The sequence below is a fragment of the Meles meles genome, chromosome 6 (assembly GCF_922984935.1).
Source record: "Meles meles chromosome 6, mMelMel3.1 paternal haplotype, whole genome shotgun sequence".
Taxonomy (NCBI): domain Eukaryota; kingdom Metazoa; phylum Chordata; class Mammalia; order Carnivora; family Mustelidae; genus Meles; species Meles meles.
This window is the reverse complement of record NC_060071.1, coordinates 67186243-67208114: the sequence shown is the minus strand read 5'-3', so window position 1 is coordinate 67208114 and position 21872 is coordinate 67186243. Positions and strand designations below refer to the sequence as shown.

At 48.3% G+C, this 21872-nt stretch overlaps 1 protein-coding gene across 4 annotated transcripts in view; it reads left to right on the top strand.

The window, feature by feature from the left end:
- FRMD5 (FERM domain containing 5) overlaps positions 1-21872 on the top strand; it is a 320051-nt gene that overhangs the window by 270247 nt on the left and 27932 nt on the right. For all 4 annotated transcript variants that reach the window (XM_046008041.1, XM_046008043.1, XM_046008039.1 and 1 more), the window contains exons 2-6: positions 4637-4741; positions 8572-8614; positions 8859-8937; positions 17238-17335; positions 19504-19627. In XM_046008041.1, the coding sequence (XP_045863997.1) occupies positions 4637-4741; positions 8572-8614; positions 8859-8937; positions 17238-17335; positions 19504-19627 (449 nt within the window). The remainder of the gene's footprint in view (positions 1-4636; positions 4742-8571; positions 8615-8858; positions 8938-17237; positions 17336-19503; positions 19628-21872) is intronic.

The following is a 21872-nucleotide window of genomic DNA, read 5'->3' as shown; positions in this document are numbered from 1 at the left end:
CCTCCTCTGCTCCTCAACCTGGCAGCCATGGGCACACACATGCATTCAGAGGACACTGATAAAGAAGGCTTTCTCTGGCCTGTAAGAAATTTAAATATAAAGCTGAGCCAGAACAGAGGCTGGGATGCCATCCCACCCCTGCTGCCGCATCCTTCCCTGCCAGGTCCCTGAGGAGAATTGTTTAGCCCTTGCCCTTTCCTCTAGGCACCCCCTCCTTGCTGTGGCGTCCTGACACCCCCCGGGCTCTTGTGCTCTTGGGCTGCAGGTGCCCACTGCCTACTACCCTCCCTCTCACGTCCGCCTTCTCTAAGGGCCCATGAAACTGTGACTGTTTCCTCTTTAACAGCACGTAGCCCAGGGACCAGGAAAGTTGTGATTGCTCTTGGCCTCTTCAAGACTCATGTAGTTTTCACTTAAAATCTGCCTACCTCATGGGTAAGCTGATTAAATGAGGTGAGACCTAATGAGTAGGGACCTTTCTACACATTAGCTGCTCTGATCAGGATGGGCGATGCCAGAGTCCCTGGGACTGACCCCACGATGGGCTAAAATAAAGCTCCTCTCCTGGCCAGCGTTATTGATTATGAGTCAGAAAATGCAATTAACCTTGAATAGTTTGGGTCACTGGCCCATGCCTGCTTACTGCTTGCTGCCTCAGTCTCCTCCCTAAAGAATAGAGAACCAGAGCCTAGAGCTCCAGGGAGGAGCGAGAATGTGAATTCTCCCAACCTCAGAGCTGCAGAGTGAATCTAAGGAGTCTGTCCATCACTCCGCACACCATACAGAGAGAGTAAATGGGTTGCATGTAGATGCACTATTATTTTCAAATACTACTAGGTACTATTTTCCAATAGGTCCTATTGTGGTTCACAAAATATAAGTTTATTTTTTAAGTGGATGCTTAGTAAGTTATTTCGACCCAGCGATATATTTGGCAAGAGAATAACCTCAGAGGGTTCTCTGGATTCGGGTGCTCTCCCACAGCTCACTCATCCTGAAGATAAGCATCCTCAGGCTTGCAACCCTGACCTGGTGACAAAACAGTAGTCACCTGTCAACCCAAGTGCCCGTCTCTCCAGAGGAACCAGTGGCACAACACTCAACACAGGGTTTAGCGTGTGGCGTCAGAGCAACTGTAGGCAATGGGAAAAGAGGACAATACTCCCTGGCTTTGCGTCCCACTGAAAGACAAGATTGGGCTGCCACAGAATATTCCAGAAAGCCCTAGATGTAGTGCAGGGAGATCATGGATAGAGAATCCTTGGACATTGCCAACTGTCTTCTGAAAGTACAAGGACAGGAAGTTTAAAATTCCTGAACTTGTTCCTGCCAATGGCTTCTTGTAGGGAGGCTGCTGTGATGGTTCGGCTGACTGAGACCCCTCCCTGGCCAAAGGCTGCCTCAGGCCTCTCCACCAGCCCCTGGCAAGAATGAGCCGAGAGGAGTGGGTTGCAACCCTCTGTGAAGCGTGCCACGGCAGTGCTCTGAGTTGATTCTGCCTTTGTGTTTCTGCTTGGAATTTAAACTTGATGGACTTCTGCCATTAGGAGGGACTCTCTTTCTGCCTCTCTCCCCATTCCCCTCACCTCCCACCCAGCCAGAGAAACAGCAAATGAAGATGATTCTCTTCATTAGTCTCTTAAGAGCCTTGTAGTTCAAAACCATGCCTCTACCATCGGTAGATGGAACCTGAGGGAACTATGACTTCATGGTGGGGAGCATCAGTTTCACCAGATGCTGAAAAGTAACAAGAAAAAGATCCTTTTCTATTGATATAAGGGGAGTATAATGGAATTTTTTTTTTTTTTTCCATAACAATCTGATGAGGAAAGCCATGTTTGCTTCTTCTTCCTGTGAAGTGGGAGAACTCTGAGTTTGGATCTATCGAATATAAAGTTCTCACCAGCTCAGGTCCCTATGAGTATATCCGAGCTGCGAGCTCCTGAAAATGAAAAATATTTTTATGGAATATATTCATATTTTTATTCATAAAAAATATTTTTATGGAAGGCATGATTCTCATTAAAAGTTCTTGTGATTTCTCTCCCACAAGCACATGTTCCCCATGGCTATCCCAGGCTCCTAATACAGTTGTCGTAGGGATGGAAGTGAACTACGTCAGCCATGAAAACTCACCCTACTGATCACCATGAAGTAGCCCCCTCTATACAAGGCAAAATTTCTAGAGAAAAATATTCACAATATGCAACTTGTTCTTAATATTCCAGTCCAGTAGCTCGGGGGGAGATAATAATACAGGACATGCTGCATGGGATAGAGTTAAACATATTTCCTCTGCTCCCAGAAGAACCTTACAGAAGAGTTTAAGCTCTTCCCACACTCTGGGGTATCAGTGAGGAAATAGTTAGCAGTCCCCACCCAGAGAGACAGTTGTTGATGGAGTCTTTCGCAAAACCTGCCCAGAAGTCCCTGCGTGGTTTGTAACAAGTCTGCCCCGAGAGTAGCTCTTTCTGGTGGGAGATCAAAGGGTGTAAGGATAGGGGCAGCTGCCTTGGGGTCGTGCTGAGAGGGAGCGTGGGACCAGCAGGAAAGGAAGGCCGGTGCCCTCATGGCACTGCTTCCCTTACTTGAGATGCCTACTCACTCATCCTTCCAATCCTGCAAGGATAAGCTTCTTAAGATATTTGCTGAGAGATCGGCTGTCCTGCCCTAGTTCTCCTTGGAAAGTGTAGGGTGAGCCGGCAGACAGGGAAGTGGTGAGGTGTAAACCTTTTGTGGAGGTCGGAAAGGTCTGCCCATTCTTAGAGCAGCACCAGGCCCTTGGGCCTTCACGAGGGTGAGATGCGTTGGATTTTACAGGTCAGCCTTGCTTTTGGATGCAAATGAGACACAGTCCCCCAGAGGTGATCATCTCCACTGAGCTGCAGAAACCACAGGGGACAGGCCCAGAGACTGCTGTCTTGCAGAGCTCCAGATAACTCTGACGGCTTTCGGCAAGCCATCCTCCTCCCAGCTCATCCCAAATACCCATGCTGGTCTCTGAAGGAGAAGATAAAGGTTTTGAAATGGCCTAATTTTCTAATTTATGAAAACTTTTAGCCAACCCTCCACCTTCTATCCCTTCAGTTGTTTGCTTATTCAGTGACTAATTGTTGAGGACCCAGCCTCCGTAGGCCAGGGCCCATGCTAAATTCTGTGGGAGGGCTCCTGCCTTCATGAAAATTATAGTCTAGAAAGGGAGCAGACAGGAAAGAAAACCAAGTAAACAAATGAACAAGATTAACTACAGACCGTTGTAAGTCCCAGGAAGGGAATAAACAGGATAAATGGATCATAATTGGGAGGGGCCCTTTTGTAGGGGAAAGACCTCTGCAGAGAGGACATTTGAGCTAAGACCTCGAGAGAAGGCGTGCCCCCCCCCACCCCGCCAGCCCCCAGAAGAGCTGGAGGAGGGGTGGTTCAGGCAGAGGATGTACACACACCCAGGAGTCGAAAGCCTTGAGGCATCAGGGAGAGAAGCCATGGAGAGGGAAGTAGCCTTGAGGAGAATGATTCAAGAGGAGTTCACGGGAGGCAGGAGCTAGGGTGTATAGAGCCTTGGAGGCCATAGTCAGGAGTTTAGGTTTTATTCTGAAACCAATGGGAAGCTATTGACAGTCTTAAGCAAGAGCGGTAAGCTAATTAAAGATTACTGTGTATTCCTGGCCACATTATTTGTAATAGCAGATTAGAGAGGCGTTCCCTGAATACGGAGCTGGGTAAGTAGTGTGGATTCATCCCAGTGTCTGCAGCTTTTAAAAACCACGCTGACTGTCTGTATGTACTGTCAGAGAAGGATTCGCAAAGGATGCTAAGGAGGAAAACAACAAGAAATAGAATACAGCGTGAACTATGTTGCCACTGTATTTTAAAAAGTGATGTATATGTAAATAGGCTTGCTCATGTATACAGTCCCACATTAGGGATCCACAAGGAGCTGGTCATGGGTTGCTTCTGGGGAGGGGAACTGAGGCACGGGATGACCAGGGTGCAAGGGAGACTACTCTTCATAGTGTATCCTTTCGTACGTCCGAGTACATCCCTGTGTTACATATTCAGCAATAAAAGGTCATGTCTAAATCCTGGTCACGTTGTTTGCTGTGGGGAGAGAGGGTGTTGAGAGATGGTGGTGGCTTGACCTTGGGGTTGGTAATGGGGATGGAGACAAGTGGGTGGATTCAGGATCTACGTTAGAGGCAGGGCCAGCTGGCCTCCATGTGTCCCACACTGACGTGCCCCACTCCTGCGAGTTCTGGAAAGCTTCGTGCTTTTGAGATTGGAACTGGGCTTACCTGATGCTCCTCTGACTTCTTTGACATCTTTGTGGAATGAAGCATTCTTGGGCTCCTTCCAGGGGCAAAAAGCCTTGGAACTTGAGACTGTCTAATGCATTACAATATGGAGGACGCGGTTACAGACACGTGCCCTCTTCATACCCTCATCCAACTTACAGACGATTTTTTTAAGTAATCTCTAGGCCCAGTGTGGGGCTTGAACTCATGACCCTGAGATCAAGAGTCTCATGCTCTCCTGACTGAGCCAGCCAGGCACCCCTGAATGATTTTTAATGGCAATCAAAACAGAGTTACACTGAAGAAGCCCTATCGTTTCTCAATGGAGCTTGCTTTCTCTGCAGAGAGATGCCAAAGGCCAGTACCTGTTTGACCTTCTTTGCCACCACCTGAACCTTCTCGAGAAAGACTACTTTGGGATCCGCTTTGTGGACCCAGACAAGCAGCGGGTAAGTCAATAGTCGAAGCCCACATGGAGAAGAGGGTTGGTCAGTAGCCTGAGGCCTTGAACTGCCAGGCGCACTCTTGAGTTTAGCCTCAGGTATCAGAGGCCACCCGGGCCCTGCAGTTGGGCGTCACCTCTTCAGATCACGTAATGAGATCAGGAAGCCACCTTGGCAGAGCTCAGCTCGTGTGGCCTGTCGTTCCACAGATGCTGAGATGGCAGCCTCGAGGGCTGATGTGATCTGCCCAAAGCTAGCCAGCTGGCGGCAGAGTGACGGGGCTGGCATTCTTGTCTTTGAGCACAGGTCACCGGCTGAGCTTCTCGCACCTGCTTTCTAATAAATGAGCTGAAGCACACAGTTCTGGTTACGAAGGGTCTCACCTTTCCCCAGTTTGGGCAGCACAGAGATAGAGCCCAACTGACATGGGCCTCTGAGCACCTTGCCAATGCTGTGGTTCTTGTTCTGCTCTACAGACACGGGACTCCTTCCAGACAGAGATGAGAACAGGTCCATCACTCCCAGGCCCCAGCCTCCCCCTCAGCTTCCTCTCCCCTGACCTGTCTCCTCCCTGCTGTGACTCTCCAGATGTCGTCCATCTCTCTTTCCAGAGCCTGAACTGCCCTTTGGCCTATGAAGTCTCCATGGTCTTGACATATGCACTTTCCTCAGCTCTGGAACAGAGTATAAGACCCCAAAAGGGCCGTGACACCAAGAAGCCACATGTCCTCACATGGTATAGCTGTCCATTTACCATATAATGATGGGACTGTTTTTACAAGGGAGTTTCTTATTGTTTTTTTGGGGATTTTTTGGTCTGAGCCATTTCTTAACAAGGAAGGCCGGTTACCCCAAGTTCTCTCCATTTCCTAAAGGGAGCAGCTTATGAAGAAAAAGGGACAAAACATATCATTAGTTTCTAGTTAGGTCAAAATGTGCCTGAGAAAAGTAAGAGACTACATGGAGGGGATCAAGATTAAAAGCAGGAGGAGATAGAAAACTATAAGGAAATGGGGAAAAGGAGGAAGAAACATGTACAGAGTGGCTACCGTGTGCTGAGCTGTGCACCGAGCACAAACCTAGTTTTTCAGGTTTGTGACGCCTTTTAGCCAATGTATGTTGAGCACTGAGTTGTATCAGGCACGAAGCTAAAAGCTTCACATATGTTCCTTAATCCTTACACAAATGAGATGAGTATCCACACGTCAAATAGCCATTCTCTGGATGAGGAAATAAAATCTCAGGTTAAGTAGTCACTTGCCCAAGGCATATGGCCTGCCAGTCTCCAACTCGGAGCTGTCTGATGCCAGGCTCTGTGTGGGTCCTCAGGTTCCAGCTGAATTCGTTCCTGATATTTTCTGAAGCTGTGTGACTATACTGAGGGTTTAAGGAGAGTGGAGGGGCTTGGAAAGGTGCTTGAGAATTGTGGGGAAATTGTCACTCTAGATCTATCGACTCATGGTAGAGATGGAGTGGATGAGCTCCCCATTCCCTTAGGTTCCCCTGAGGCACCAGAACCCAAGCTCACATCCACTCCGTTACTGCCTGCTCTGCACAGGTGCCCCATGGGGTCTGGGAACTCTCCCAGTCCTTCCTGGAGGAGCTGCCCTCTCTCCCTCTCCCCTGTTGCTGGCTCAGGCCCAGGGCCTCACCCTGCTCTCAGCCTCTCCTCAAACTGGAGGCACCCTTTCCAGCCTCCAGAGCCTCCAGATCGTGCCCCATTGGCCCAGTGGCCCAAATACAGGTGGAAACTCCCCTCTTTCTTTCCTCTTGTCCTGACCCTTCATACCCAATCTCATGTTATCAGTCTGCTAGTGACCCAGACCACAGACCCAGTCTGTAGGACCTTGATTCAGCCAGACCACCGTAAAAGGTAACTGTGGCCATCACTTTCTTTTTGGGATCCGATTTCTCTTGATTTCTCTATCAGATCCTTAAAATCTCCTGGACAAGCTGTGACAGCTTTCCCCTCTCGTATCTCCTCCAGCCTCTCCCTTCTTGAGCTGTCACTGAAGGGCAGACTGAAGTCCTCCTCTGCCCCGGCCAAGGAGACTAGACTTTTTGTTGTTCAGCTCCACCTGCCTTCTGCTGAGAGTGCTTCTCACAGTCTTTCCTTGTAGTTTCAGTCTTCCACTGTTTATTGATTTTAACCTATCAGGCATGTGCCTGGGGGCATTCTGTTTACTGAGCCCCAGACACTCGCTGCACACAATGCCGATGTGCTCCCATCAGACAGACCTCCTCCGCCTTCACAGGCTCACCCTCGAACCCCACTTGTTTCCGAGCAATTTCATCTCTTGCCTTTGCTTCCCTGTGAAGCCAAGCTGCAGTGGGCCATGTAATGTGAGAAGAACCTCTTAACAACATTGAGTGGCTATAATGAGTTGCCAGCCTCGTGGGAACTCAGATCAGAGGAAGCAAGAGAGCAGAATGTCAGCCCAGATTATCCATGTGGAGCGGACGGAAGAACTGGCTCTTAGTGGGTCCATTAGCTGTGTGACCCACAGCCCAGCCCAGAAGGTGAGAGCTGGGAATCACCGGAGGCCAGGATGCTGTCTGCACCGCCCTGGCTGCTTTTCTGCCAGAGGGAGGATTTGGCCAAGATGTTACACTACATGGAAGTAGCCAGGAAAGAAGGAGATGTGGACCCAGCACGGACCAGCTTCCTTTGTCTGTTTGGCAACCGTGTCTCAAACACTGTTCAAGGTGCCAGTGGCTGACAGTTTTCTGCCTTCACAGAGCTTATAGCTAATGGTTTCAGTCTACTGCCACATAATCCAATCCCAAGTAACAGCAGTTGTAGCTCTCTGCAAACTCTCAGATTTCCTGATTAGCATAAAAGCAGAAAACATCAATAATGGATTTTATAAAGCATTCATGTAGAACTGGGAAACAGTTATAGAATGATCTCGTTGCTTCCTTCCTGCAAATGTTAAGTACCATGGGGAAAAAGGTATTGCTACTATGTCCTGCCTCTACGAAAATCCAGGGGGGGAAACGATACTTTCCTACACATTAGTTGTGGTTAGTTATCTTACAAGACTGAGACTTAAACATCCCCGGATGCCAAGGAATCTGAGTATGTATGCCCTAACACAGGGGTTGGCAATATGCTGTTCAAAGACAAGAGTGTGCACCAGCCATTCATGCCTCCTCACCACTGACGAACTTCCACCTGTTGACACTTTCTAGAGCCCTGACCAATAGCCTCTGTCCCCACTGGCCACCCCTGCCCCCCCCAATAAAGCTTTGGGGGGGCATCTCCCTGCTCAAGACAGGTGGGGCTTTAGGGACACCTGGGTGGCTCAGTGGGTTAAAGCCTCTGCCTTCGGCTCAGGTCATGATCCCAGGGTTCTGGGATCGAGCCCCACATCGGGCTCTCTGCTCTGCGGACAGCCTGCTTCCTCCTATCTCTCTGCCTGCCTCTCTGCCTACTTGTGATCTCTGTCTGTCAAATAAATAAATAAAATCTTTAAAAAAAAAAAAAAAGACAGGTGGGGCTTTGTCCCCATCACACATACGTGCATTCGCTTGTGCCTGCTGGTGTGCGGGGAATGTGGCTTGGAACTCTGGCACCCTGCTTTGGAAGGCAGCATTGCCAGGCAAGCCCAGAAATGACAGGTAAAGCTGGAACTCTTCCCCCTTCACAGCTGGTTCCATAGGGGCTTACTTCCAAAAACCCTATCACTCTCTATTCTCCAAGCCTACGTATCACAAGCTTTGGGGAGGCTTTCACCCTGGGCTATGATCTGTCCAGTTCTCTCAAGTGGGTACAACAAGGTATATCGGACGCTGCTTCTCATTCGGGTTTTCTCATCATGTGTCCTCTGTTGCAGCATTGGTTGGAGTTTACAAAGTCTGTGGTGAAGCAATTGAGATGTAAGTCTTCTTCCTGAAAAGGTGGGAAGACTCACCCCTGGGTGGGGGCCGGGGGGTGGGGGATGAAACCTCCCGAGTTCAGTAAGTCTTGGTAATTGTTCACCATTTCCCATGTAAGCTAGCCCTAAACCTGTGAGGATTTTCTCATGATGGTTCAGGAGCCCGTGCATCCCAGTGGGGAGGGAAGCCCAGTGATACTCTGGGAAGGGTCTTTCTTGAGACGGGTATGCCTCTGTCTCTGCAGCCCAGCCTCCGTTCACCATGTGTTTCCGCGTGAAGTTTTACCCCGCGGATCCTGCTGCTCTGAAGGAGGAGATAACCAGGTAAGGCGGGACTTCCCGCAGCCACAGAGACCTGTTGGAGAGGATGGGAAAGAGGGACTTGAGCCTCTTAGAGCCTCTATTTTGGAAGCTTCTCACTCTTGGAAGGAATCTTCCTAAATAGAACCCTACTTCTGCGTTTCGTTTCCACATGCTTTCTTTGCTCACCCACTTAATAGAACTGGAACAGAGTGAGCTTTCCTTCGAGTGTGAATACTTCATTTAAACTGGTCACCTACAAAAGGACCTGGAGTCATTAATTAATCAAAAGTATTTTTTTCTCTTACCAAGGATGTGGCCCCCGTGGATGTTTTTGGAGAGGGTGGGTTGCTTTTGTTTGGGGGCAGCAGGTGCTTGAAATAGACTCCAATGGCCTCATGTACTTGGGACATGCCAAAGCAGGACCCTGCAGAAGAAGCCGGCAAATACTGAAGGTTGTAAATCACGCGGATAAACTCCAGTGTGCTGACGGATCTGGTCCAGGATGGACGCTTCCTTATGGGGGCCGTGTTCTGTGGCGGGCAGACAGCTGTGTGGAATGAATCCTGTTTCATCCAGCACCTCCTGAGGATGAGAAAGCGCTTCCGGGCCCATGTCATCCTACAAGACGGCCAAAGAGTAGGCGCTTCAAAGCTTCCCCAGGGTTTTGTATATATGAGACAAATTCACTCTCAAAGTCTTGCCTCAGACATCTTGCTCTGTACCAGGGACCCCTAATTTTTATATTAGAAATACCTAATTTTGATATCTGCAGAATGGTGGTGGTACCTTGGAGAGGGCAGGGCCCTAGAGCAAGAGCGAGGCCAGGGAAGCCTAGAGCTGAGGAAGAGAGAGCTCTGCTGGCTCTCTGCTCCCCCTAAAACCTGGGAGACTGTGGAGACTGGGATGAGGCCATGGCCAGTTAGAGGCTCTGTCCTCTAAGTCTTTGCTGTTTCCTTCCAGATCCTTAGCTGCTTGGGAGAATTCCAAAGAGAGGAAAGAGGAGGGAAGAAGGAATACGGACTTACGTTCGCTTCCTCTTCGGAAGAGCGTGCCACTAGCTTTATGTCAGATAGAAGGAGCTCAAGTTTCTCAGAGAAGGAAAACGAGGAAATGGAGAGAGAAGAGGGCAAGAAATGGGGCTAAATAGTGCAAAGAAAGCAAAGAAGTGGGACGGGGAGGAAAAGAGCCTTCTTCACATGGGCCCCAGTGGGAGTCTGGGGAGAATTGATGGTACCATCAGAAGGATGAGGAAGATTGTTTCTTCTGGATGGTAGGGACAGCGCACAGGCAACACCTTTGAAGTCCTGAGGTCAGCGAGGTGTGTTCATGCTCTTTACTGGGCATGGAAACGGCAGGTTCTGCTCACCTGCACAGAAGTGGATGGGGCTCCCACTTTGCTCATCCAGTTACAGGAGCGACTGTGCGGTTTTAGGAGCATGAGCCCGCCCTGCTCGGGACCTTCAGAGTCCGAGCCTCACTCTGAACCCATCCCTCTCCCCATTACCTGCTTCCCTGCTGAGAGATGATGCCAGGGCAGACCCAGAAGTCCACACTGCTGTCCACATGTCTGGACAAACTTAACAGCTCTTTCTTGAGAACCTAGCACCTTGCCTCCTAACCCCACACCTCCGGATCCCCCGCTCTCCACCTCACTCAACCAGCAGCGAGGGTGACAGGGATGATTCTACAACTCAGTGAGCAGCCGGTGAGAGCTCTGAGCACGGCAGGCACTCGGCTTTTCTGATTGGATTAAAGGGCAAAAATATGTGGTTATCTTGGCCCTTAAGGGGAGCTCTTAACATAGAATTTTCTTTTTTTTTTTTTTAAAGATTTTATTTGTTAGAGAGAGAGAGTACACACAAGCAGGTAGAGAGGCTGGCAGAGAGAGGAGGAAGCAGGCTCCCCGCCGAGCAAGGAGCCCGATACGGGACTCGATCCCAGGACCCCAGGATCATGACCTGAGCCAAAGGCAGCAGCTTAGCCAACTGAGCCTCCCAGGCATCCCAACAATAGAATTTTCTAAATCAGGTGTTCCTCCATGACACTAATGGACAGACTCTCCTACCCAGAGGCAGTAGAGATCCGGAAGCTCAGACCCTATTTCTGTCATTTCTCGTCTCTGTGGCCTTGGACCTAAGATATGTAACTTGTCTGACCTTCAGATCCCTTACTGATAAAATGAGGACAGTACAGCTCCTGCACAGAATTGTTGGGAGAACTGACCACTACTCGAGGGTCTTGTACTTTGTGATACACACCCCCACTGCCCTGGGCAAGCCTTGTGCCCAGCAGAGGCAGTTGGATGGCGTCCATGGTCCTTGGACCCCCAGGGGCTCTGCACAGGGCACGGGTACAGTTAGCTCTGGCTTCTCTCCTTCATTGAGGTGGAAAGGTGCTCCTTTTCTGAGACTTCCCACTCCTCCTCTGTCCTTTTCCCCCACCAGCTAGAGCCCTACCACTTATGCAGCTAACTTTTGAGGGCTCAGAGAAAGAGCTATCCCAGGCAATCAGACATCCAAGTCCTGGTGGCGCAGCACCAGGACCAAGGCCAGGCCTCTCTCCAGGTCATCAAGCTTCAAAGGCACCGACAGGGGTGTGGGCTCCTCCCTCTTCTGCATACATCTGTGCTGAGCATCCTCGTCCTCGACTATTCTCCCCTTGCTCTCCACCTCACCAGTCCTCCTTCCCCAGATGCATTTTCCAAGCATTGCTGGGGGTGTGAAGTGCAGGGTGCCTTGGCCTGATTTGGCCATTCTGTGGAGGCCTTGGAAGTAGTGAGTCTTTCTGCTCATTCATTTCCCTGCTGATCTTGAGAGAGCGGGTACCTGCCCCAGCCTCACTCAATACCCATAATTCATTCCTGGCTTGGAACCCTTCATGCCACCTTCCTGCCAAACTAATTTAGCTGTCAGTGTGTTTTTTCCTAGCAATATCAGTCCTAAATTTCAATGCCGTCTCAGCTATTCCCATAAAGCCAGACTGAGAGGAGGGGATGAAATAAGGCGTAAAGCACTGTGCTTCCATTTATCTCTTGGACTCTCTCCAGATGATAAATTTAGTTGCCAATCCTGATTAATCTTTTGTCATTTTTTAAAGTAATAAATAGATTTCCTTGTCTGAGTTAGAGACAAGGCAGAGAAAACGGGGATTAGGCTCCAGGTTTGGCGTTTAACAGGGACCGCAGGTGTGTGAACTCTTGGGAAGATCAAATAGAAACTGAGTGCAAATGGGCCCCCACCTTCTAAGGAGACAAACTGCCTGACACATGTTTGAGTGGGGCTAGTCACAAAAAAATATGAATAGAATGACCAGATAAATGCGAGAACGAATGGAGTTTATGGGTCATAAGTTCCTTCAGTGAACATCACTTGAGCCTACCCTAGGCTAAGATGGCCTGGTCAGCATTTTCTATAAAAGGCCAGAGAGTCAGTATTTTAGACTTTGTGCACCATATGGTCTCTGGCCCAACGCCTCAGTCCTGCCTTTGCAAGGGACAGTCTCTCCAATCAGTCAGTGTCCTCATCTATGAAGCAGGAAAAAAAAAACCCTGTAGTCACCTCCCAGAGTCATGGTGAGGACTGCGTGAGAGGGTGCGTGTTAAATAGCATGGTGTGGGGGCCCCTGGCCGGCTCACTCAGTATGGCGTGCGACTCTTGATCTCAGTGTCATGAGTTTGAGCCCACATTGGGCATGGAGCCTAGTTACAACAAACTACAGTACAGTGTGTGGCTGACAACAGGCATTCGGTAAATCATTTTTACTTTGTTTTGTTATTGTCTTCTGTCTCTCTCCGCTGCAATGTAAGCTCCGTAAGAGTGGGGGGTTCTGTTTTGTTCCCTTCTGTATCCCCAGCACCTGTGGCAGTGCCTGACTCATGTAAGTGCTCAGAAGTGGATGGATGGATGGATGGATGGATGGATGGATGATGCGTGGGAGGGAGGGTGAGTAGGGGAGCTAGGCACAAGATGTACAGGCTCTCTAGAATATTAAAAGTAAATTTGAAAAACATCTCTGACTGCAAGGAGATGATTATAAGATGATAGAGGAAGCCAGGGGCTGATGAAGGAAAGTCCAGGACCGAAGAAAGAACTCTTTGGAGAAACTTTCCAGAGGTCAGAACTTTTAATTCTGGAACCATCTGTGGATTTATCTCCACCCTCTGATATCAGAAAGCACAGTACACAGCCAACACCTTGGAGAGATGTCCATGTCACAGAAAGACAGGTTTTCCTTGGCTGTCATTTTAGATTTTCACTTACTCTGCCTTCGGATAGTCCCAATTCATACTTCCATTAATTTAGGACAACATCGGCATTAAAACAAAAATGGAGATGAGGCCAGGAAGAGATTGGCAAAATTTACCTAAAGAAGTGTCCTAAAGAATAAGCTGTTGTCTTAAATCTGGTCTAAGGCTGATTTCTTCTTTGGTTCCAATGAGAATTTCTTTCCAGTGACAAGAGTTCTCTTGACTTGATTTAGGACCCCCTCTCTCTAATAACTAGCCGAATTACCGTGGAGGTAGAAAAAGCATTAGGCCCTGAGTCGGGAGGTCTTCCTTGATTCTGGTCACTGTTTATCACCTCACACAAGTCACTCTACGTGTCCGGTCTTCCGTTGCCTCACATAGGAGAGAATTAGGCTCTTTCACTCCTATTCTCAGGTTCTGAGATGGCGTAACCATCTAGCTTGCTCACCTGGAGCTGGCGGGGCTGGGTAGCCCTGGCAGGCAGATCTCTTCCCTGGTAACAAAGTGGCCCCAGTGGCAGTGTCTCAGGCAACGGGATAGTCTTCCTTAGACCCATGTGTGGCAGGGGAGAATATGCCACGTTCTTTTGAGAATAGGTTTAGGGATGCTACGGGTCCTGTGGAACACATTCTCATGTCCAACAGCAGCAACACATTGGTTCCTCTTTCAGTGAACAAAACATGAAGCTTGATGAATGTCACTGTGGCAGAAAAGGGAGGGGGACCTAGTACAGCTCTGTCCCCTGAAGCTGATGGCCGATTCTTTCATGAGCTCCCTTCTTGACTTCAAAAGCTGTGCTTTGTTTTTTAGGACGTTGACTTGTCCCCCCTTTCCCAGCAGTTGCTGTACCATTGCCCGGCAGTATTCCCATGGTCTGACCCTTGACCCCCCCGTAGCTGTCCTACCTCCATTAGTCTGAAGAAACCCCACTCAGTAGTGGAAACCTGTATACTTCCCAGCTCACGGAGGCACCCACCATGCACCCGTCAATAAAGATGCCTCATGGGGTGCCATGGTGCTGTCTGTCAAGCGTTTGCATTTGCCTTCAGCTCAGGTCATGATCCCGGGGTCCTGGGATTGAGCCCCAAGTTGAGTCGGGCTCCTCCTCAGCAGAGAGCCTGCTTCTTCCTCTCCCTCTACCTGCTGCTCCACCTACTTGTGCTCTCTCTGTCAAATAAATAAAATCTTAAAAATAAATAAAGATGCCTCATAAAGACAATGGTTCTCAGTGTCAGGAGGAGTTTGTCCCCTCTGGGTGGGAAGGGAGCAAACCAGAAGGTCCAGCAGTGCTTTTTCAAACCCGGGAGACACACACAGATTCTGACACACAGATTCTCCCCCCAGGGGACGTTCTCCTCACTGCCACATTGAGAATCACAGCCCAGAGCCTTGTTGTCCCTTTTCAATATCTCCTTTAGTCCAATATGTGCTGTCCCTGAATTGGGGACACAGACAGAGAGGTACAGGAGTGATATATGAACTCAGGCCCAGAGAATGATCAGTGAGTAAGGGACCAAAGGTTGGCTTCCACATCCTGCCAAAGCCTGTGGAAGGCAGGAGCTGGAGCAGTGAGAGGCAAAGAAGCACTCCCCCCTCCCCCTGTCCCCCTCCCTTCTCCTAACTGCTTTGCCTCTCCCCCTCCTTCCCTCTCTCCCACAGGGAGGTGTGGCATTTTTAGTGTAGGAAGCAGAGTGAAGACCCGTAGATCTGGTAGATCCATCTTAATTATTCACTCTACATGATGTCTTTTTCTTACAGTTTTTCATGGCAAACGCTGGGGCAGAGCAGGGTTGCTGCTGCTGGTGGTGGTGGTTGGTGGTGAGGAGCGGAGTTCTTAGCAACTTTCAGACGAGATTACTCACCTTCCCTTTGGTCTGGGGAGAGCAGTCCCTCCTGATGTGGTTAGATGGATGCTTTCGAATATTCTTAGGACAGTGCTTCTCAAACTTTATATATTAAAGTCACCTGGGGATATTGTTAAAATGATTCAGTAGGTCTAGGATGGGCCTAATAGTCTCCATTTCCAACAAGCTCCCAGATGATGCTGACCCCCTGATTTGTGGGCCACAATTTGAGTATCAGAGCCTTAGGAGAGAAGGTTTAATTGCTCCTGCATTTGTTAATTACTTGAATCAGTAAGCCCAGGCTCTCAGAGTCACCTGTTGGTACCTCTCCCCACCCCAGAAGTTACACAGTCAATGGTCCTATTTCTTTTGAGCATTTTCACGGGATCAAATGGGCATAGAATCCTCTGTATTATTCTTCAGCCTGAAAACAGAAGCAGTGGAAACCTCTAGTCGTCCGGGGGGGCCCAACTTCTTTTTGGTTCAGACTGAGTTTAGGGGAATTTTATATTTCCATTACTCCCGTAGGGATTCTGTGGTTATCTATAGCTAACAGAATGCCACAAAACTTGGCTTAAAATGACAAGGATTTATTATCGCTCCATTTCTATAGGTCAGGAATTCAGGAGAGGCTTAGCTGGGTGGCTCTGGCTCTGGCTCAGGGTCTACCATGGGCTTGCAGTCATCTGAAGGTCTGACTGAAGGATTCACTTCTTTATGACCTAGTCTCAGATGTTAGACACTATTGCTTCTGTTTTAATTCCGTTTGTTAGAAGCAAGTCACTAAGTCCAACCCACACACAAAGGAAGAGAATTAAGTTCTACTTCCAGAAATGAGGAGATCAAAGAATCTGTGGGCATATTTCTAAATCACCGCAGATGCCCCAGGACAAGGCATCACTGTAGTGTAGCTGACACACTGAAGGGTTTAATACCCTTGGTGTTTGCTCTTCTCAGGACACCTGTAATGTTTTGACATCAGAGACCTCCTCCTTGTAAAGACATTTCAAAATAGAGCCAACAATCCCATTCCACTCTGACAGGGCCCACCCAACTCCTTGTGGAACTTGGAAGAAGTTATAATGCAAGGAGGGCCATACAGCATAGTGACTAAGAGCCAACCAAAGGGAGTCTCAGAGTCCTGAATTCAAATCCTGCCTCTGCCACTTCCCAGTTGTGTGCCCGTGAGAAAAATCACTTAGCCCTCAGTGCCCTTATCTTAAAAGAGGGGGAATAATACAAACTGTATGTTATACTGGAATTAAATATTTTAAGAACAGGGGGATGATAGTACCTTTTTTCAAAGTCTTAGGTGAGAATGAGATGAGACAGTGCACGTAAAGTGCATAACCCCTGCACAGGCAGATCGGAAGTGCTCAATACGTATCAGCTACTATTAGCTGTTACTCTTGTCCTGCTTCCATCTCAGGTGAGAGCTTTCTCTGTTGGAAGAAACGCTAGCCACAAGTTTCTTTGCTTCCTTCACGGGTGCCCCTTTTTACACCTTTTTAGATTCTGAGAGGTCCGGTTGAGCTCTGCCAATAACTGAAGGCCCTGCCACACTTGGGCAGGGTGTCTTGGCAGGCTGAGGCGGAACTCCTCCTTGGGCTGGTTCCTTCACCCGCTGTTCTGCTTCTTAGGAAGAAACATCCGCCAGAATCCATGACAGAGAGAGGCCCAGTTGGCCCCTCTCTGCTGACATAGGTTTCTTTTTCAGCACTGAAGGGGCCAGGGCTGGCTCCTTCCAAAACCCAGCACTGGGGTGGGGCACAGTGTTTTTTTTTTTTTTTTTTTTTTGATATTTTATTTATTCATTTGACAGACAGCGATCACAAGTAGGCAGAGAGAGAGGAGGAAGCAGGCTTTCCGCGGAGCAGAGAGCCCAATGTGGGGCTCAATCCTAGGACCCTGGGATCATGACTCGAGCCGAAGGCAGAAGCTCTAACCCACTGAGCCACCCAGGCACCCCAGTGCTTTTGCCAGAAAGCACCAATTCTGTCTTGAGCTAGTGAAGGAAACCGTTTTGAATTGAGCCCCAAATCAGTTCGGGACAAAGTACTTAAAAGTCTTCAGGAAAATGGAAAATACATTTGTTCTGTGGTATATTTTAAGTTTATTTTAATGTAGTAAAAAAGCACCCTGACGAGAATTTTGATAGGCTCATATTCAATCCTTATGTCTTTAAAGCCATCGAGAAATCCTTTCTAGTTCAGCCTCTGTTTTCTCTCCAGGTACTTAGTCTTCCTACAGATCAAAAGGGATCTCTACCATGGCCGCCTCCTCTGTAAAACATCAGACGCTGCCTTGTTAGCAGCTTACATCCTTCAAGGTAATGACTTTTGACAAGATGAATTTGCTTTTCATGCTAAGTACTGATTATTTCAGTTTCCACAGATGACTACTTCTTGGTAATAAACAGTATCTAACCTGAAGCAGAGTCTGAGTGGGAGGGCTTTGTCTGGACTCCCTGGTCCAGAAAGCTCCAACCACTCAACCCTATACTGTGCCTCAGGTCTTTCTGTCAGCACCTTCGGATCACTGGGACTCTGTCTGGGGTTTCCATCACCCTTGGTTGGTAGAGTTACTGAGACTCTGGAGAGTCATCTGGATACATTTTTTCCTAGCCTTTCGTGCATATCTCGAAGGTCTGAACTGTCTTGGAATTCTGGTGTCCCTTTCAGAGACCTTTCCATTCAGAGTGGTCAAAGTTGGAATGTTTACAAATAACAGACACATTTCCTAGCATCCTAGTAAGGCAGAGTTGAATCTGTATCAGCTGATGCCAACCGGTGTTTTGTTTTGTTTTGTTTTGTTTTGCAAAACAGCTGGAAATGTGTGCACACTTCATGTATGTGATGCCTTCTCCTTTTGAGAAGTGCAGGCGCTCCTAAGTGCCACTTCCAAGACTCATGTTAGTCCTTAGGCCTGAAACTGTCACTAGATTGCTCAGGACCGCAGCACTAAACTCAGTTTCCGTCAAGGAATCTGAACTTTTAATTGGCAATCTGTGAATGCCAGGAAGCTGCTTTGCAAAGAGAACCTGAAAAATGCTTGCCAATAAGAAACTACAGCTCTTCTGTTAAGAACAGTATCATAGCTGCATTAAGAATGTAAAGGTCCACACATCATTGTAACTTTGACTTCTGAGACTCCTGTTTTTAAAAAGCACCTAAACAGCAAGTCTAGAAGGTCCCTGCCAACTCTAAGCTATTCAAAGAGGCCCCCTTCATTTTTAAAAAAGTTGGTCCTAAGTGAGATTTTTAAACTCCAGTCTTTCCACCGGATTTACCCTAACAACCACATTGAATTTTTCCTTTTTTTTTTTTTTCCTTTGAAAAAACAGTTGATGTCCAATATTGATATTTTCCACTTGGAGCTTTCTAAATAAAATCATAAATGACTCCGTGGTCCAAGGTCACTCTGGATTATAGGCCCAGGCAAGCTTTTAGTCTCTTGCTGAAAGATAGAAATTCCCAAGTGATTTGGAAGGCACAATGAGTAGATTTGTGCACAAGTACAATATTCAGCTGTGAGAGGAGGACACGTTTTCCTCTTAATATTTACTCCTCCCTCGACCTATCTCATGGGCCCTGGTTGTGGTTCTCACTAAGGAAGGGGCAAAGATAACCACAAAGCAGCTGGCACTTTTTACCATACTTTCTCCTAACATAGGCATGATGTTGCCTGTGGAGCACGTCCTGTGCAGAGGGCTGGGTTCTGACTGGCTTTATAGGGAGCAGCACCATGGGCTTAGCACCCTCCCCTCCGCAGAGCTCACTGATCTGAGATCCCAGTAGCTTTAGGTATGAACTCTATCTTTCTAAACGGGTGGAGAAAGCCCTGCCCCTTGCAGAAAACTAGGAAACCTGGTGCTCCAGAACTCAATGGCCAGTTTTAACCAGTCTTCCCACTCTGAGGTTCTCTCCAAGGGGCCTGCCACCGGTCAGCTCTGAAAGAATATTTACTCAAATGTATTCACTTGATTAGATTCAATTTCAACTGAGAGTTGAGTTCTGAGTTTGGGTCATGGCTCATTCAGCAGTGTGTCCCTGCTAAAATCCTCAAAGCTGATGCTTAGACTTCAAATCTGGCTCGGGCCCCTGGTTATCTTCCTAATCAAGCTATTTCCCGCACTGCCACAAAGAGCACTGATCCCAGGCCCTTTTCTCCAGGCTGAATGGATAAAGACCGGGATACGTCCTTCTGCTCTTTTATTGGGTATTTACTTGTGGTGACCACAGAACACAGGACTGGCTCTAGTGTCTCTAGCTTAGGCTTGACAGCAACCCCCAGTGCACACCTGGGCAAACAAAGGTAGGCATGCCTCTGAGGGCCTGCCCTCTCCTCTGCCTGCCCCACCTCCGTGCTCAAGACCCATTGTTCCTTAGAAATTTGGTGTGTGCTTTGCCTTTTGCTCTGTGTGTTAATTTCTTGTTGTTTACCAGTGATGATTTACCTATCTCCACAACTGTTTTTACTCTGCTTTTCTTTTGCAAGCGGAGATTGGGGATTATGACCCAGGGAAACACCCTGAAGGCTACAGCTCCAAGTTCCAGTTCTTCCCAAAACATTCAGAGAAGCTGGAAAGGAAGATTGCCGAGATTCACAAGACAGAACTCAGGTAGGTGACACTCATTCAGGCTCCTGACACAAAGACACAAAGCCTGGACACACAAGTCCTGTGTTGCAGCCTCCGCTCCCACATACCCAGTCCTCCTGACTCTGGGATGTGCTGTTTCAGTATTCCACTGACAGCACGAGCCCAAGCCCTGTAGTACAGGTTGAGGCTTGAGGGCAACATGGTCATTATAGTACAAGGAAAGCAGAGCGGGATTGGCCTCTGAAAGGGATCTGCTTCACTAAAATAAATGAAGAGAGAGAGGGAAGAAGCATGGGCCAGGGAAAAGGAAAAGAAAAACACAGAAGAGAAAATAGATGAGAGGAGGCATGTGAAAATGGGCAAGCCTCTACCTTCAGTCTGTGGCAGCATGACAGGTGGCTTCTGGGTCAGTGGACGGTACTGCACAGGGCTGGCCTGGTTGATATATGCTGGGAGTACCCTGAGAGCATGCGGTTCAGGGGCTGTGTCTTCAGTATTGCCTCACTCAACCCACAGCCCTACACAGAAGATTCTTAGTTTGCCCAGAATATGCCATTCCCTTAAATAGTATTAATGTATTTCATCCATATATATAGGATTTTCTACACAGATTGATTTAAAACACCACCACCACCACCAGCACCACAATAGAGCCTGGGTGGCTCAGTAGGTTAAGTGTTCCACTCTTGATTTGAGCTCAGGTCATGACCTCAGGGTCATGAGATCAAGCCCCATGTTGGGCTCCACCTGCAGCAGGGAGTCTGCTTCTCTCCCTCTCTCCTTCTGCCCCTCCCCCCTCACACCTGCACTCTGTCTAAAATAAATAAATCTTTAAAAAAATAAAAACTATTAAAAAAATTTTTTTAAGATTTTATTTATTTGACAGAGAGTGAGTGAGTGTGCACAACAGGGGGAATGATAGGCAGTGGGAGAGGGAGAAGCAGGCTCAGGCTCCCCACTGAGCGAGGAGCCTGATGTGGGACTTGATTCCAGGATCCCAGAATCATGACCTGAGCCAAAAGCAGTTGCCCAACCAACTGAGCCACCCAGGTGCCCTAATTTTTTTTTTTTTTAAACCAGTATTGTGTAAGCACTCCACTTTGTGTGGTATGCTGGAGCACATATACCCCAAACTGATAAACTATGGAGAAAAAGGCTATATACAATGCACTGCTGTAAAACAAGACATGCCATCATATTAGTATGTTACAATTTTTAAAAATTGTATTGAATGTCTGCTTAACCACCTTCCTGGGGCAGGTTAATGCCCAAGGGCGGGGTAGATATTTTTAATGTTAATATTAAGCTTCAAGTTAATATTGCACTGGCTCCCACTCTCCCAGAAGAATGGAGACACCTTTCAGAGGTGGAATCCTAGCGACTCCTCATACCTGTCCCAGGGCTGGCGGCCTTTCTTGAGCAGGCCGGCGCCTCCCATCACTCTGTTAGGGAAATAGCGGCCCCTTGTGGTAAAGGTCGGAATACACATGGACCGTTCACGGTTCATTCAAAGCAGAGATCATGGATGTGCTAGGCACTGACAGGAGGGTTTTTGATGTCAGAGCAGTGGGGACAGTCATCCAGAAACCTAGTAGGAGACAGGGGATCCCCCAGGAAATGATGGCCACTTTGAGGGCCCTGGAGGCTTGGGCCAACTCCTGGAATGAATGAAGCCCATAAGACCCCCCAGCTTCCAGAATGGGAATGAGGAAGCTCCCTGGAAGGGGCAGTGGTGCTCAGCTGCCTCCGGGGTCCAGCCTTTTGGCTGCCACACAGACATTTCCCAAACACCTTCTTCATGCCACAGGTCTGCTGGTGTAGAAATCAGTACTCAACATAGTGCCTGCTTGTGCAGGTTGGCCTCATCTTCCTTATGTAAAAATGTGTCTTATTTCCTTCCTCCAGCTCTAACCTCAGTTCCTGGAGGGCCCAGACTGTGCACTTTATTTCTTGGTAGATTTTACAGAAAGCAGCATGGAGGCTGGCACAGAAATGTGCTGATTGATATCTCTCCAAAGGGACACTAGCGGGAATCTGGCCTGCTTCTTCCTGCTCTGCCTTGTCTTCCTACACTACTGTATGACTTGGGACAAATAATGACCTTAGAAATCAGCAACTTTCAGTCCTGCCCACCAGCCATCAGAATTGTTGACTTGACAAACCTGCCCCTCCTTGCAGTGAAACTGGCCCAATATCCAGAGGAGTACGTCTGCTTCACAAGGGCTCTGGACCCTGATGGCACTGAGGGGACACTGCCATTGGTTCT